Genomic DNA, 12,606 nt, shown 5'->3' on the forward strand with positions numbered 1-12,606 from the left:
TGTCACTTTAAAAGCTGACACCTACCCATGACACCATTTAAAGCTGTCATGGGCCCTGGACTTTTTTCCCCCCACTTTCATTTCTACCCCATGATCCACATCGGGGTAGTGAATAGCTCAGGAACAAGGTCGGAAAACCTTGATTAGTGGATTCAAAGTCCACTGAAAATCAATACCCATGCAAATATATTCCTTTGACAAGAACATTCTCTTTACCAAAAAAAAAAAAAGAAAAAGAAAAAAATCTCTTCCCCTGAGAAATTATATCTTATATTGTTTAAATCCACCTTAAAATAAAAATCATTCATGTTATTCAATGAATTTTCTTTAAAGGGCCTTAGAAAAGAATTCATGCTTTAGACATATGGTCTGAATCCTGCATTCTTTTCTCAACTGTAAAGGGCTCTTTGGAAAACCAGTCTATTTAGGTTATATTTTAATTTGAAGGGCTCTTAAGATTTCTGAGACTGAAAATTAAAGGCCAACAGCACGACTATAATCACTTTGTAATAGTTCTCCCTCCTCACAGACAGAAGTGACCTTTCTTATCAGCTCAAAACTCTAGACCTAGGAGAAAGATCAAAGTGCTGAATTTCCCATTTTAAATGTCAAATTCAGAATATCTCCATCTCCTACAGATTTAGCAACTCAGGAGAGAAAGAATTTAAAATACCTGAAATTCTTTCAATTGACTCTTGGATCGATCACGTGTAAAGATTATTTTGCTTTAACTACTTCAATGGCTTAAAGTAGATTGTCATACCCTACTCAGTAAGGAAAACTAATGAGAATTTTTTTTAAAGGCAAAGTCCCATTTTCATAGCCATGTGGGGGGAACATGCTACACATTCTATTCAGATGGATCAGCAAAGGTACCAAGTTCGAATAAATGCTTCTCTGTGTGAAAGGATTAAACAAATCACATGAGTTAATAAAGGTGAAAACCTAGCGAATTTTTAAATTCCACTTGTTCAAGAATAAATGACACAGAAGCAGCTCACATCATGACAGGAGGAAGGAAGCTGCCACCACAGCACGTAGATTGTCTTACGTAATTCTGCCCGGGGCAATGAAGAACCACAACAGAGGCAAAATCTGATTTCCTAGGGTGCATTGTGCTTAATTCAGGCACCCAATACCACTGCATCACCACGAATGGTTTCCCGTTACCAGAATTTAATTTCTTCTTTTGTAGGATGGTTCCTCTCTCAGAATCATTAAAGGTTTAAATAGGAAGATAGGACCAAAAAATAATTTGTACCTTTAGTTTACTAGTTTGTAACAATTAGTTCTGTTACGTTTTTGTTTAGCACTTTTACTTTTTAAATCATTGAACAAACTAGAGCTTTGCAAATTCAAATGGGCGAGAGAAAAGGATGAAAACATTCTGGAGAAGCTCAAAAATCGTCCGTGTTCCAGTTTAAAGGGAATCCCAACATCATCGACTGCAATTCAGAACTGAAGTATCAAAGCAAGCTGTGTCCCGCTCCTCGTGGTTTGGGACATCCGCATGGAACCTGAACCTAGCCGACAGAACACTGTCAGCCTCCTCAGATGTTTTTACGGCACTTCCCAAATATATTGCGAAAAGGGACAAAATGTCTTGGTCTTTACAAAATGTACAAAATATACACAGGTCTTCAGAAAATTCTCTGAGAGAAGCACTGGCTGGTATCTTTCACACTTCCTACCATTCTCTAACAATGCACTCTAAGCCGGTACAAACAAACAAACAAACCCTTGAACACAAAGGTCAGGTTCACTGACAAGGAGGGCGCACTCACCGGATGGGGTTGGGAGGAGGGGGGAGCGGCGGTGGAGGAGGAGGCGGTGGAGGTACGCAGTTCTCAGACTGGTTCACCCGCTTCTGGAGTTCATCCACTGTACAGAGAACGCACAGTCAGAAAAGAGCTGAAAGAGGCAACTTGACACCTTTTGTGCTCGTTAAGGAAGAAAACATGACCTGTCTCAAAACCGTGTTCTTTTTTATAAGGCAATATTAGAAATTGCAGTATGAAACTGCAGAGCCTTTTCAACTTTTTATCATCCAGTTTACACCATCACTAATGCACGAGACCTCACAACGTTATAAGGAAACGTTACTGTCTCTCTGCTGCACCTACAACTGTGGGAAAGGAAAAAGGTCAAGGCCATGGCTGGACGTGTGGGAAGTAAGGACTGAGTGGGTCGAAGAAATATTCGTGAACAACTTACTATTCAAACACAAAGAAATTGTTAATACTTGACTTTTCCCATGTACAGACCAAGAGTTAATTTTAAAGATGACATTTAGTACTGAATTTTAATAGCATGCTTTCCTCCTCCACTTCATTTCCTTCAGCCACTGCAGACCTGCATGTTCTTGATACTAACCAGACCCAGACTCTCAAATGTCTGTGACTCAGAAACTTTTTGCTCTTTTGAGGAGCATTCTGGAAGTGCAATGTCTCCATTCAACTCGCTCAAGTGATTAAGGAAATCGGTATTTGCTCAGCACCAGCAACGGGAAAGGGCCTGTTGGTGCTGTTCCAGACACAGTTCCTGACTTCGAGGAGCAGAATTTAATTTCCGTCCCTGGTGCCAATGCCTCTAAAACGGGCCCTAACGGGCTCTAAGTGCCCAGTGCCGCTTGCGTGCTGCCCGAGCTCTCTGTCTCCCCAGCCACTCCACCTTCCAGACTGACTGTAGCCCCAGTGATCCATCTGTCTGCTTTTACTCTCAATACTCATATAAGCAGTGTGCGTAAGCTCAGGACACCATGATTCCTCTACTTATACTACCTCTGTAGAGGGGGTCGAAGTTCCACAAGAACAAAAGACATGGTTTTTTTTCTAATATATTTCCCATGGTACCCTAGCGTATGGCTGGGTACACGCAGCAGAAATGAAAACATGGTCAAAACTGAACGGCAAATATCTCTAGCATCTACCCCTCCTTTATAACATAGATAGATGCCGTTCACTACAGGCTGCTCCGATATTCACGAAAAAGAATGGAATATTTCTTAATTGTAGATCAGTTTTTAAAAAAACAAACTATAATTTTCACTGTGGATCACAAAGCGTTGAATACATTTTAAAGGAAGAAAGCCAACTCGGTTCTTCTGTACAGATTTCAAAATTCTAGTGTGAAATTAACCAAAACTATCTGAAGTGAATTTTGAAGGTGTTATAAAGGGAACGACCGGCCTCCTCAAATTACCTCCTTTCCAGCAGAAACTTATTACTTGTCCCCGTGCAGTAATCCAACTCACACATCCCTGCTACGCTTTCCAGAACTGAGTGAATAAATCCTTTGATTTAAGTGACCCCTGATGTTTTAAAAGTTTTCCATTTAATATATATATTGTTGCCCACTTTATTGTTAGGTATGATTTTTAAAGTATTATTTCAAGCATATAATTAGACATCAAAGATGAAGGTGGTATGAATCTAAAAAGTTTAATTCTTTTAAAAAACGTACCCTAAAATGAACAAAATAAGTACTTCATCAACACTCATAGCTGAAGCCCCGCGAGAAACATGGGAATTCTGGTCTTCTCGCACTAATGGTACCTTTAGCTCTTAATTCTATATGGCACTTACAAAGGTTCTGGGTCCAAAAAAAGTCTAAATGTTTGTGAACCATTTAATCACAAGGGCCAATCTACTAATTGCAATAGTGAGGAAGGAAGAAATTTGAACACGAATCTTAGTATTTTTCTACAGCACTCAGTAAACATTCTGGACCAACTGCATACCAGGCTTCGTACTGGGCGCAAGAAATTCACAGATTTACAAGAAGACATATGAGCCTACTCAGTGCTCTTACCGGAATGCTTTAGATTTCTGGCTTTCTCCTCAGAATTCTGGTATTTCAATTCCAATTCTTTTTTATCTTCTTCTAGAAGCTCCAGTTGCTGTTTGAGGTTGTGCATCTCTTTGTGGAGTGTTTCATTTTCTAGTTGTTCTTCTAATTCTTTGACCTGTAAGTTAGAAATAGACTTTTATTGAAAGATAAAATTTTTCCTGTGTCAAGGGCAATAAAGGGAAAAAAGGAAATGTTTCCCATTTACTTCGCACTTCAGAGCAAAGAGATTCCAATGCATCTTTAAAATTATAAAAATTCTGGGATGCACATAATACCTAAAATCATGATCACCTATTTTATTCAATAAAAATGTACTTGAGACCTATATCCCAGGTAACTTTTAATGTGAGTCAAAAAAGTAACACCATACTTTAAAATTTTATTTAAAAAGACAAATACTTTCATACCCGTTTTCAAGAGAAAAGTTCAGATAATACTAAAACAGACCCTTGGGGGACAATTTGGTAATAAGCATTAAAACCCATAAAAAAGGGAATAAATAAGGAAAGGCCCTTTGACTTAGTAATACTACTTTAAAAAATGTTTATTGATTTTTAAAGAGAGGGAGAGAGCGAAAACATTGACTTGCTGTTCCAGTTATTCATACGTTCATCGGTTATTTCTTGTATGTGCTCTGACCAGGGATCGAACCCACAAACTTGGTGTACTGGGACAATGTTCTAACCAACTGAGCTACCAGCCAGGGCCCAGTAATACTACTATTAGAATTCGTTTTAAAGAAATAATGAGACAAGTGTTCAAATATATTCACTAAAGTATTCCCTGTGACAGGGAAAAACTGGAAATAACCTAAATGCCTGTCAATATCACTGATTTAATAAATGCTGGTGTGCTCATTCAATCAAGTACCATGCAACCATTTAAAAACCACACAGCTCATTATGCACTGACGAAGGAAGACATATTAATTTTATAGATTTTATTCATTTATTTATTTTTAGAGGGAAGGGAGAGAGAATGAGAGGGAGAGAAACATCAGTGTGTGGTTGCTTCGCACACACCCCGCACTGGGGACCTGACCTGCAACCCAGGCCTGTGCTCTGACTGGGAATCAAACCGGTGACCCTTTGGTTTGCAGGCTGGCATTCAATCCCTTGAGCCACACCATCCGGGGCAATATGTTATTAATTTTAAAAATCAGGTTATAAAACAGTATGCATGGTATGACTCCATTTAAACTGTATTTACAGAAATATATATACACATGAGGTTTAGATATCATCAAAACATGAGATACTTAGATCATCTTAATTTTCTTCTTTAACTTTTCCTATATTTAAAAAGTTTATTAGAAGAAATAGGTTATCTTTGTACTTATAAAAACAATACGGCTGTGTTTAAAAATCGCTAAATCTGTAAGTGGACTTCCAGGCCTGTGAGATATATTTTACAAGCCACAGACATGAAGTGTCATCCAGAGTAACTGCTCAGTGTAATGTAACAGTGTGAGAGGTAATGACCGCTGTGACTCCATTCGAGACTCTTGTATCTGACCCTCAGCACCTCTCCCCGCCACCATGGGCTTCTGCCCAACCAGTCAGTCCCAGTCTGACCCAACAGGTCCTCAGTGTGCATCAGTTACTAAGCGAGTTCCCTGTAAGCAGCAGGGCTCTTCAGAACCCCCAAATTCTAGAATAGCTAGATAAATACAGCATTCTTTAATTTGTCTTTATTTAAATGATAATCCTGTCTATGTGGAGTGAGGATTCTTTCTCTCCCGTCCTCTGTGCATACACCAGCATTTCTTATTGAGGGGAAAAAAAAACCAAAACCCAACTCTACCACATGGCCAACTTTGTAAAAACTTCAGGAATTTCTAAGGAGTAATGGTCAATATTGTTCCTTAAACAGACTTCCGCAAATGATAACAAATAGCAGCTCACAGCCTTTTCTTCACAAGCTACGTACACTGTAAGTAGTACAAATATTGACGTGCTTTTTCTGAAGTGGTTTCTTTAACATGAAAGCCTTTGTTCCAGCCCTTGGCCTCTCCTGCTCTCCCGCCCCTCTCACCTGCCGAGCTGATTGTCCTTTTGGCCCAGCGCAGCCAGGTAGGCTGTGCCGGCTGGAATGGCTCCACTCAAACAAACACAAATAACCACATAGGAAGTCTTTAGACACACACATTTGTGCAAGTTGACAAAATCAGAAATCTCCCCTGAGCCAACCATGACTACCAACACGGGCCTTCCCGCCCTCTCTGAAGAAAACCCACGCCCTCCCACAAGCTCTTTGAGAGCAATCCTCTCCCCTGCTGCACTGAGTCACCCCGAAAAGGCAGTCACCTGGGGCTTCCGAACAGGGTGCTGGATGCATTACCCGAGCTTTTCTTCAGCTGTCTCTCTCTCCCTCCCTTCTTTTGTCCTTTTGGACAGTTTAAAAGTCTACGATAATGCAGTGTCAATTTTAGTTGGACACTACACTATTTTTTCCTAAAAGGTGAAAAGACAGACTTGGTAATTTAGGCAAAACGTGGAAGTCTAAGGGACTAGACTACTGCTCTCAATGTGTGTCTGCGTGTCAAGACCCCGGAAGAAAACCTGTTACCTTTTGTTGATGCTGAATTCTCTCTTCCTCGAGGAGCTGGGTGAGCCTGGCGTTTTCATCCAGAGCTTTCAGAAGCTGTTGATCAGGAGCAGAGCTCTGCAGCAGAAGGCAGCTTTGCCGCTTTAGCTTGTTTTGCTCAATGAACATCTGCAAAAGTTAATCACGAAAAGGGAGATGCCCATCAACCTCACTGACCTCCTCCACCGAAACTGGAGCAGAAGGAAAGCACCTGAAGTTGTTATCAAGAAGGTCAAGGTGGTTTCTGAATTCTGTAATTTAACGGTGTTACAAGTAATGACTGCTATTCATAATTTTTTATACAACCTTCAGTACCTGTACCCTTGCCCCAACGAGGTACAATAAGTGAGTCCTACGCTTTGGTTTCTAATGTTGTATTACCTTTTAAATCCATTAATGCTAACAGTTGTAGCCAATATTTACAAGACCTTATCTTATACCAGGTACTCTACCAAACATTTATTTTAATCATTTTAATTTAAATATTCTATCCCTATTATTATTTTGAATTAAGCGCTATTTTAATCCTTGCATTAATCCTATGAGTTACATGCTTCTGCTATGAATAGCTAAAATTTACTACAGTCTACGGATACCTAATCATTTTACATGTATTCTGTCATCTAATCCTTAGAAGAACACTGTCAAGTAGATACTATTTTTATCCATTTTTACTAATAAGGTAAATGCACCTCAGAGGGGTTAAGTAACTTTTTCCCAAGGACACAAGTCAGTGGCAAAACTGGAATTTAACGCAGATCTGATTTGAAAAACCAAGCTCTTAATCACCTGGCTAATCTCATCTACCACTTACTAGACCTAATGTTTTGTTCTAAAGCAATTAGTTTTTCCCCAGTGATGAAGTAGTCAACAGCAGGAGTGTAAAGACGAGAAGGGGAGAGGTACAGTACTACTCATTGAGCACTTTATTAAGCAATTTACATATATCATTCATTGAAGTGTCACAACTTCATACAATTAAAAACAACATTATTTTCTATTCACCTGTTATTTCTTTTCCTTAACGCCCTACATGAATTATCCAGTGGGTGATCATGTTTTGTTCTGAGAGTATGTTTATCAGAGCTGGGACAGTACAACCAGGAAAGGTTTAGGGTAGAAGCAGCAATAGGAAAGCCCAGGTGGGGCTGCTCTGGCTCTCCAGAAATCCTACAGGAAAGAAATGAGCAGAAGTGGGGTGCTTTAGCTCACTGGGACGTCAGATAAAAGGGAGCAGGTTCAGGGGATTAGCCCCAGACCAGCTGCCGCTGTCCACTGCTCCCCTGGTTGTAAGTCTCCTGAGGTCCCTCAGAGTTAAGGAGAGGGAAGAAAGACGTGGACATGCTCCTGAGAGAGAGACAGACAGAGAGAGAGAGCAAGTGAGCATGCCCTGGGTCCTTAATCATGAGGGTTTTAAAGGCTGGGATTTTAGAGGAGGATCTCAGAATATTCATCAGCTTTATGCTGATGTGCCAAAATAAGATTTATTCCCTTCACTTCATCAGCCCTTCGGTGTGGCTGGCACAAGAGGCACTAACTAGATTTTTTTCCATTTCCCTGAGTAGGGTGATGTAAGCTATTGAACCTCTGGCTGAGGAAGAGAAATATAAACCATTCACTCTTAAGTGCCCTGGGTCAGGAAGACAGGATTTGGTAGAATTCAAGCTGTACACTGCTTGGCCATTTAACTATCTGTCCCAGTTTCCCTAGTCCACTCGTCCTGGCTTACTGGCCTATCTCATTGCCCCCTCGGAGACTTCCGTCCCTGAAATCTTCTAGGGTGATAAGGACAGCGGTACTGATCCAAGGGAGATAGGAATGGGGTCTGTGCCTGGAACGCAGGCTGTGAGCTAACTCTTCCAAAACAGGCAGAGGCCAGCATCCCTGAAGCATCGTCATCCTGATAGGGAACTGTGGGATCCGACATGGGTGATCGGCCATGTTTTTATTTTTTTAAATGGACAAGTAGAAGTAGGTGGAAGGAAGACATTCTCATTTTTTTAAATTTTATACATTTGAGAATGATTTGTATTCTCTTATAAGGCATCTATTCCTTTTGTAATTAAATACATAAAGTAAATTGACTTTAAAAGTCCATCCCTATGTCTCTAGACAGGAGGTTCCAAGGCTCCAAAGGGCAGAGATCACATTCTTCCCCATCATATCCCCACTGATGCAGTCTCTGGTGTTATACATACATCTGCTGAATGTACTCAGGAGCAAACTGCCAGCAAGGTGGTACCTCTCTTGTCAAACTAAGTCGTGCACCTTTTCACCGTGGTTTTCTGTTGAAAACCTGAGAATCAATCGGTAAACCACACAAAAGGGGAGATTCACTGGTTGTAACCCAGCCTGAGCTTCCTTCTCGCTACTGTCCTGACGCCGTGGCATCGCTGAGCCGCCTGCCCGGTATCTACGCCGCCAGCAGCACACGTGCCACGGCTCTCGGCTTCCCTCCTCCCACGTCCAGCTCCTCATTCTGGAAGGGCAGAAACCCCTTTTCACAGCCTCGGAGGAACCTCGCTCCTCCCATCTGTCTTCCGGGCTGTGCACGGCCTTCAAGCTTCCTTGGAGCGGCTTTGTATTCGAACATCCATCTACAGACAATGGACGGGAAGATGCAAATGTCTCTCAGAATGAGACCCCGGCATTCAGGTCACAATCAGCGAACCTTTTCAGTTCTGCAGCGGAGGCGTCGCCACGTTGTCTCTACTCTCCCTCCCCCTCGACTGTTTATTTAGATCCATTATTTACAGCGCTGCAGCTTTTCCCAAAGAACTCCGAGACACTCCAGTTCTTGTTCCTTTCTTCCAAGTAATAAGAGGACAACATTTACTCACCTTTCATTAAACTCTCTGAATAAAATGAATCATCATCTTTCAAATCAGATCTTCTTGGGCTAAACCTTTTATAGAGTTCGTTACTAGCATGGCTCCATTCAGGCACAGACGGCTCTTGCACAAAGCCATAATCGGACTTTTAAATGTTACTCACATAACCCCATGCTTTGTCTTCTTTCTACACTGTGGATGCTTCCACCTAAGAATGTTTTACGTTTCTGTGGCTACTGTTCTTCAACCTAAAGTATGTACACAGATTCGAAATAATTATACCTGATGGAACTCTCACGTATATCAGCCCCCATCATGATCTGCTAGGGTTCAGCCAACTGGTACCTCATTACTTCCCTGGAAGCCAGTCCCAGGGCCGTGGAATACCCAATGCCTACATCGACAAAGGTGAGCTGGAACACGAGAAGCTCAAAGCTTATCTCTGACATGAGAGGAACATCATTACTCTGGCGAAAGGCTGAGATAGTGGGTGTGCAGCATGGCAATGTTCCACAGCACACAGGAGAATCAACTCACATAATGGGAGCACTGGAGAGTGGCCGAGGAGAAATACCAGTACCATGATACTGTTACTGGAGACGGTATCTGGAGAGGTAACCTAGATTCGTAGGCCACTCACTGGACACATAGAAGAGTCCTATCCTCCAGCTGGGCTTTTCCATCAAAGGTTATGAGTATCCCTAGACAGAACTTCTTTCCCCATGTGTAGCTGTTTAGAGTTTACAAAATACCTTTGATAAGTTGTGCCATTTGAATGTAAAATCCACTTGGCTCTGTGGGTATTATCGCCCATCTCACAGATGGTGAAAGCGAAGCCCCAAGTTGCTAAGAGATGGCTGTACGGTCACACAAGTGGTAACTCACTGACGTGCCAAAATTCAAACCCAGATCTGATACCAAGTTCAGTGAACTGGACTGTAATCCACAGCTGCCTGCCTAACTTAGCTGATCCTCAACTCAAAGTGCTAAGTTCTTACTCAGCCTAAAGAAAAATACTCTGATGTGTCATCTGCAAAGTTGTTTAAGAAATACAATTTTAAAACTAGGTCTCTACAAGATACTTACCTCTTGTGCAAATGACTCTGCTTTCTTTCGAAGGTCCTTCTCCAGTTCCAAGTTTACTTGCATTTCCTCATATTCTTCTACTGCTAGCATGGACACTTAAGGAGACAGGGGACCGGGGGGAAATTGACAATATGCCACACAGATTATCAGGAATGTGGATGAAAATAGTGTTAAAAAGGTTCTTTATACAGGCACATAAGCACTCTCCACCATTGCTGGATGGAACATAAACTGATAAAACCTTTTGGAGGGCAATGGGAATCGAACTCTAAAGTTATTCATACTCTTTGACTCAACAATGCCACTTTCAGGAATGCATTTATTCTCCTAAGAGAATAATTCGTGACTGCACACAGAGACTTAGTGGCAGGACCGCTCTCTGAGTCATGGCTGAAAACAGGGAAGTAATGGTCTCACGTGAAAGGACCAATGACATGTACAAGAAGTATTATTCTGACATCAAAGTTATATCACGGAAGCATAGTTATTGAATGAAAAGGCATTCGTGATATCTTAAATGAGTTCAGTTTTGCTTTTTAAAAGCCACATACTCAACACACTAACAAGGCATTTCACGGAAGAGGAAACATGTAAAAGTTTCCATAAACATGTGGAAAAATACTCACCTTCATTAGGAAACAAGAAATGCAAAGTAAAAGCACAGATACCTTCCTATACTCACCAAAGACGCAACTGGCAAAAATTAAAAGTACACATCAAGTCTGGAGATTATAGAGAACAACAGGAGCAAACACGCAGCTACCAGTAATGTAAACTTACAGATCTACTTACAAAGTAATTTGGCGTTAGGCACTGAAATAAACATAAAATTGTGTATTTGTCGTATACCCTGGTAACACTCTTGGACATGTGCGCCAGGACAGATGAAGAAGAATTTTCATAACAGTATGACTTAGAATAGCAAACAACTAGAAAAACTCAAGCATCTACCAATAAGATACTGGCTAAGAGAATTCTGATGTAGATACTGAATGAAATATGATACTGCAGTTGAAAATAAACATACCACAGCAAAACCCTTCGTCATGGACAGACCTCACCAACACACAGTTGAAGAGGTACATGTGCAAAATTATAGCATTTTACAACGTTCAAAAACACAAAATTAAACAATGTGCTATAGTCTAAGACTACAAGCATATTTGGCAAAATTAAAAATAAAACATGATAAAAACCCAAGGGATGGGTATGAATAAAGGAAGATGTTCAGGAACTTGGAAGGTACTAATGGTTAAAGAGACATTCACTTTGCTGATATCTTCCTTGTTTTCCATATATGTTATAAACATTTTGAAACTAACAATTTAATGTATATGTAGCCTTTTTAAGACTGGAAAATACACACTAACATGTTAATAGTGCTTATTTCTGGATTGGAAAGACTGAGATTTTTTTCCCTTTTTTTGTATGAATCTATACTTTCCACCAAACAAAGTATATTAGCCAAAGAAAAAAGGAAAACAGCCCTGGCTGGTGTAGCTCAGTGGATTGAGCGGGGGGCCTGCGAACCAGACTATCGTGGTTCGATTCCCAGTCAGGGCACATGCCTGGTCTGCAGGCCAGTTCTCAGCAGGGGACGCATGAAAGGCAACCATACATTGATATTTCTCTCCCTCTCTCCTTCCTTTCCCCTCTAAAAGAAAAATAAATAATATCTTTTTTTAAAAACTTTAAAAAACAGACATAAGTTATTTTGAAGTGCTCCCCATATTTACAAAAAGAGAAACGGTCTCGGACCCGTGCAGGCCCAGAGTCAGAGCCTTGAACTGAAGAGCCAGGACAGAAGAGAAATCTCCAGGGGAAGGTCCTGCCAGGTAAGAGCAGCATGCACACTCATCGTTTCTAACACGCGGTGCTCCATTTCGTTAAAGAACGATAGAGACCAGACAGGGAGTGATGATGCCATTAGAAGGCAGACGCGGCGCAGGTGGCTGTCACTCCAGTCCCTCCACCTACTTCTGGGGAGGCCCTTTCAATTCCGAGCTGAGTCATATCAATGCCATCTCTGAAAAGGCCCTCTCTTAATGGCTGCTTTCAAACGCTGCTCCGCCGGGGCCCTTCAGTCCTAACTGACTAAGGACTGGTTTTCTGTGTAATGACATAGAATTTCAAACTCTACACTCTGTAAATCTGCTGCCTACTCAGAGGAATGACTAACAGTCTTACTCAAGTAAAGCAATAAAAGTGGTGGTTGGTGATGTGAATTATAGGTCCCTGAGAGCTACATTATTCT

General features: G+C 41.1%; 1 protein-coding gene across 2 annotated transcripts in view; it reads right to left on the reverse strand.

Annotated features, from left to right (window-relative positions):
• Nucleotides 1-12,606, reverse strand: part of SHTN1 (shootin 1) — a 93,395-nt gene that overhangs the window by 37,484 nt on the left and 43,305 nt on the right. For both annotated transcript variants that reach the window (XM_037132847.2, XM_037132846.2), the window contains exons 8-11: nucleotides 10,353-10,447; nucleotides 6,418-6,564; nucleotides 3,811-3,964; nucleotides 1,785-1,881 (exon numbers count right to left, since the gene is read on the reverse strand). In XM_037132847.2, the coding sequence (XP_036988742.2) occupies nucleotides 1,785-1,881; nucleotides 3,811-3,964; nucleotides 6,418-6,564; nucleotides 10,353-10,447 (493 nt within the window). The remainder of the gene's footprint in view (nucleotides 1-1,784; nucleotides 1,882-3,810; nucleotides 3,965-6,417; nucleotides 6,565-10,352; nucleotides 10,448-12,606) is intronic.

This window comes from Artibeus jamaicensis, unplaced genomic scaffold (assembly GCF_021234435.1).
Source record: "Artibeus jamaicensis isolate MK-2021 breed Jamaican fruit bat unplaced genomic scaffold, CSHL_Jam_final contig_490, whole genome shotgun sequence".
Taxonomy (NCBI): Eukaryota; Metazoa; Chordata; class Mammalia; order Chiroptera; family Phyllostomidae; genus Artibeus; species Artibeus jamaicensis.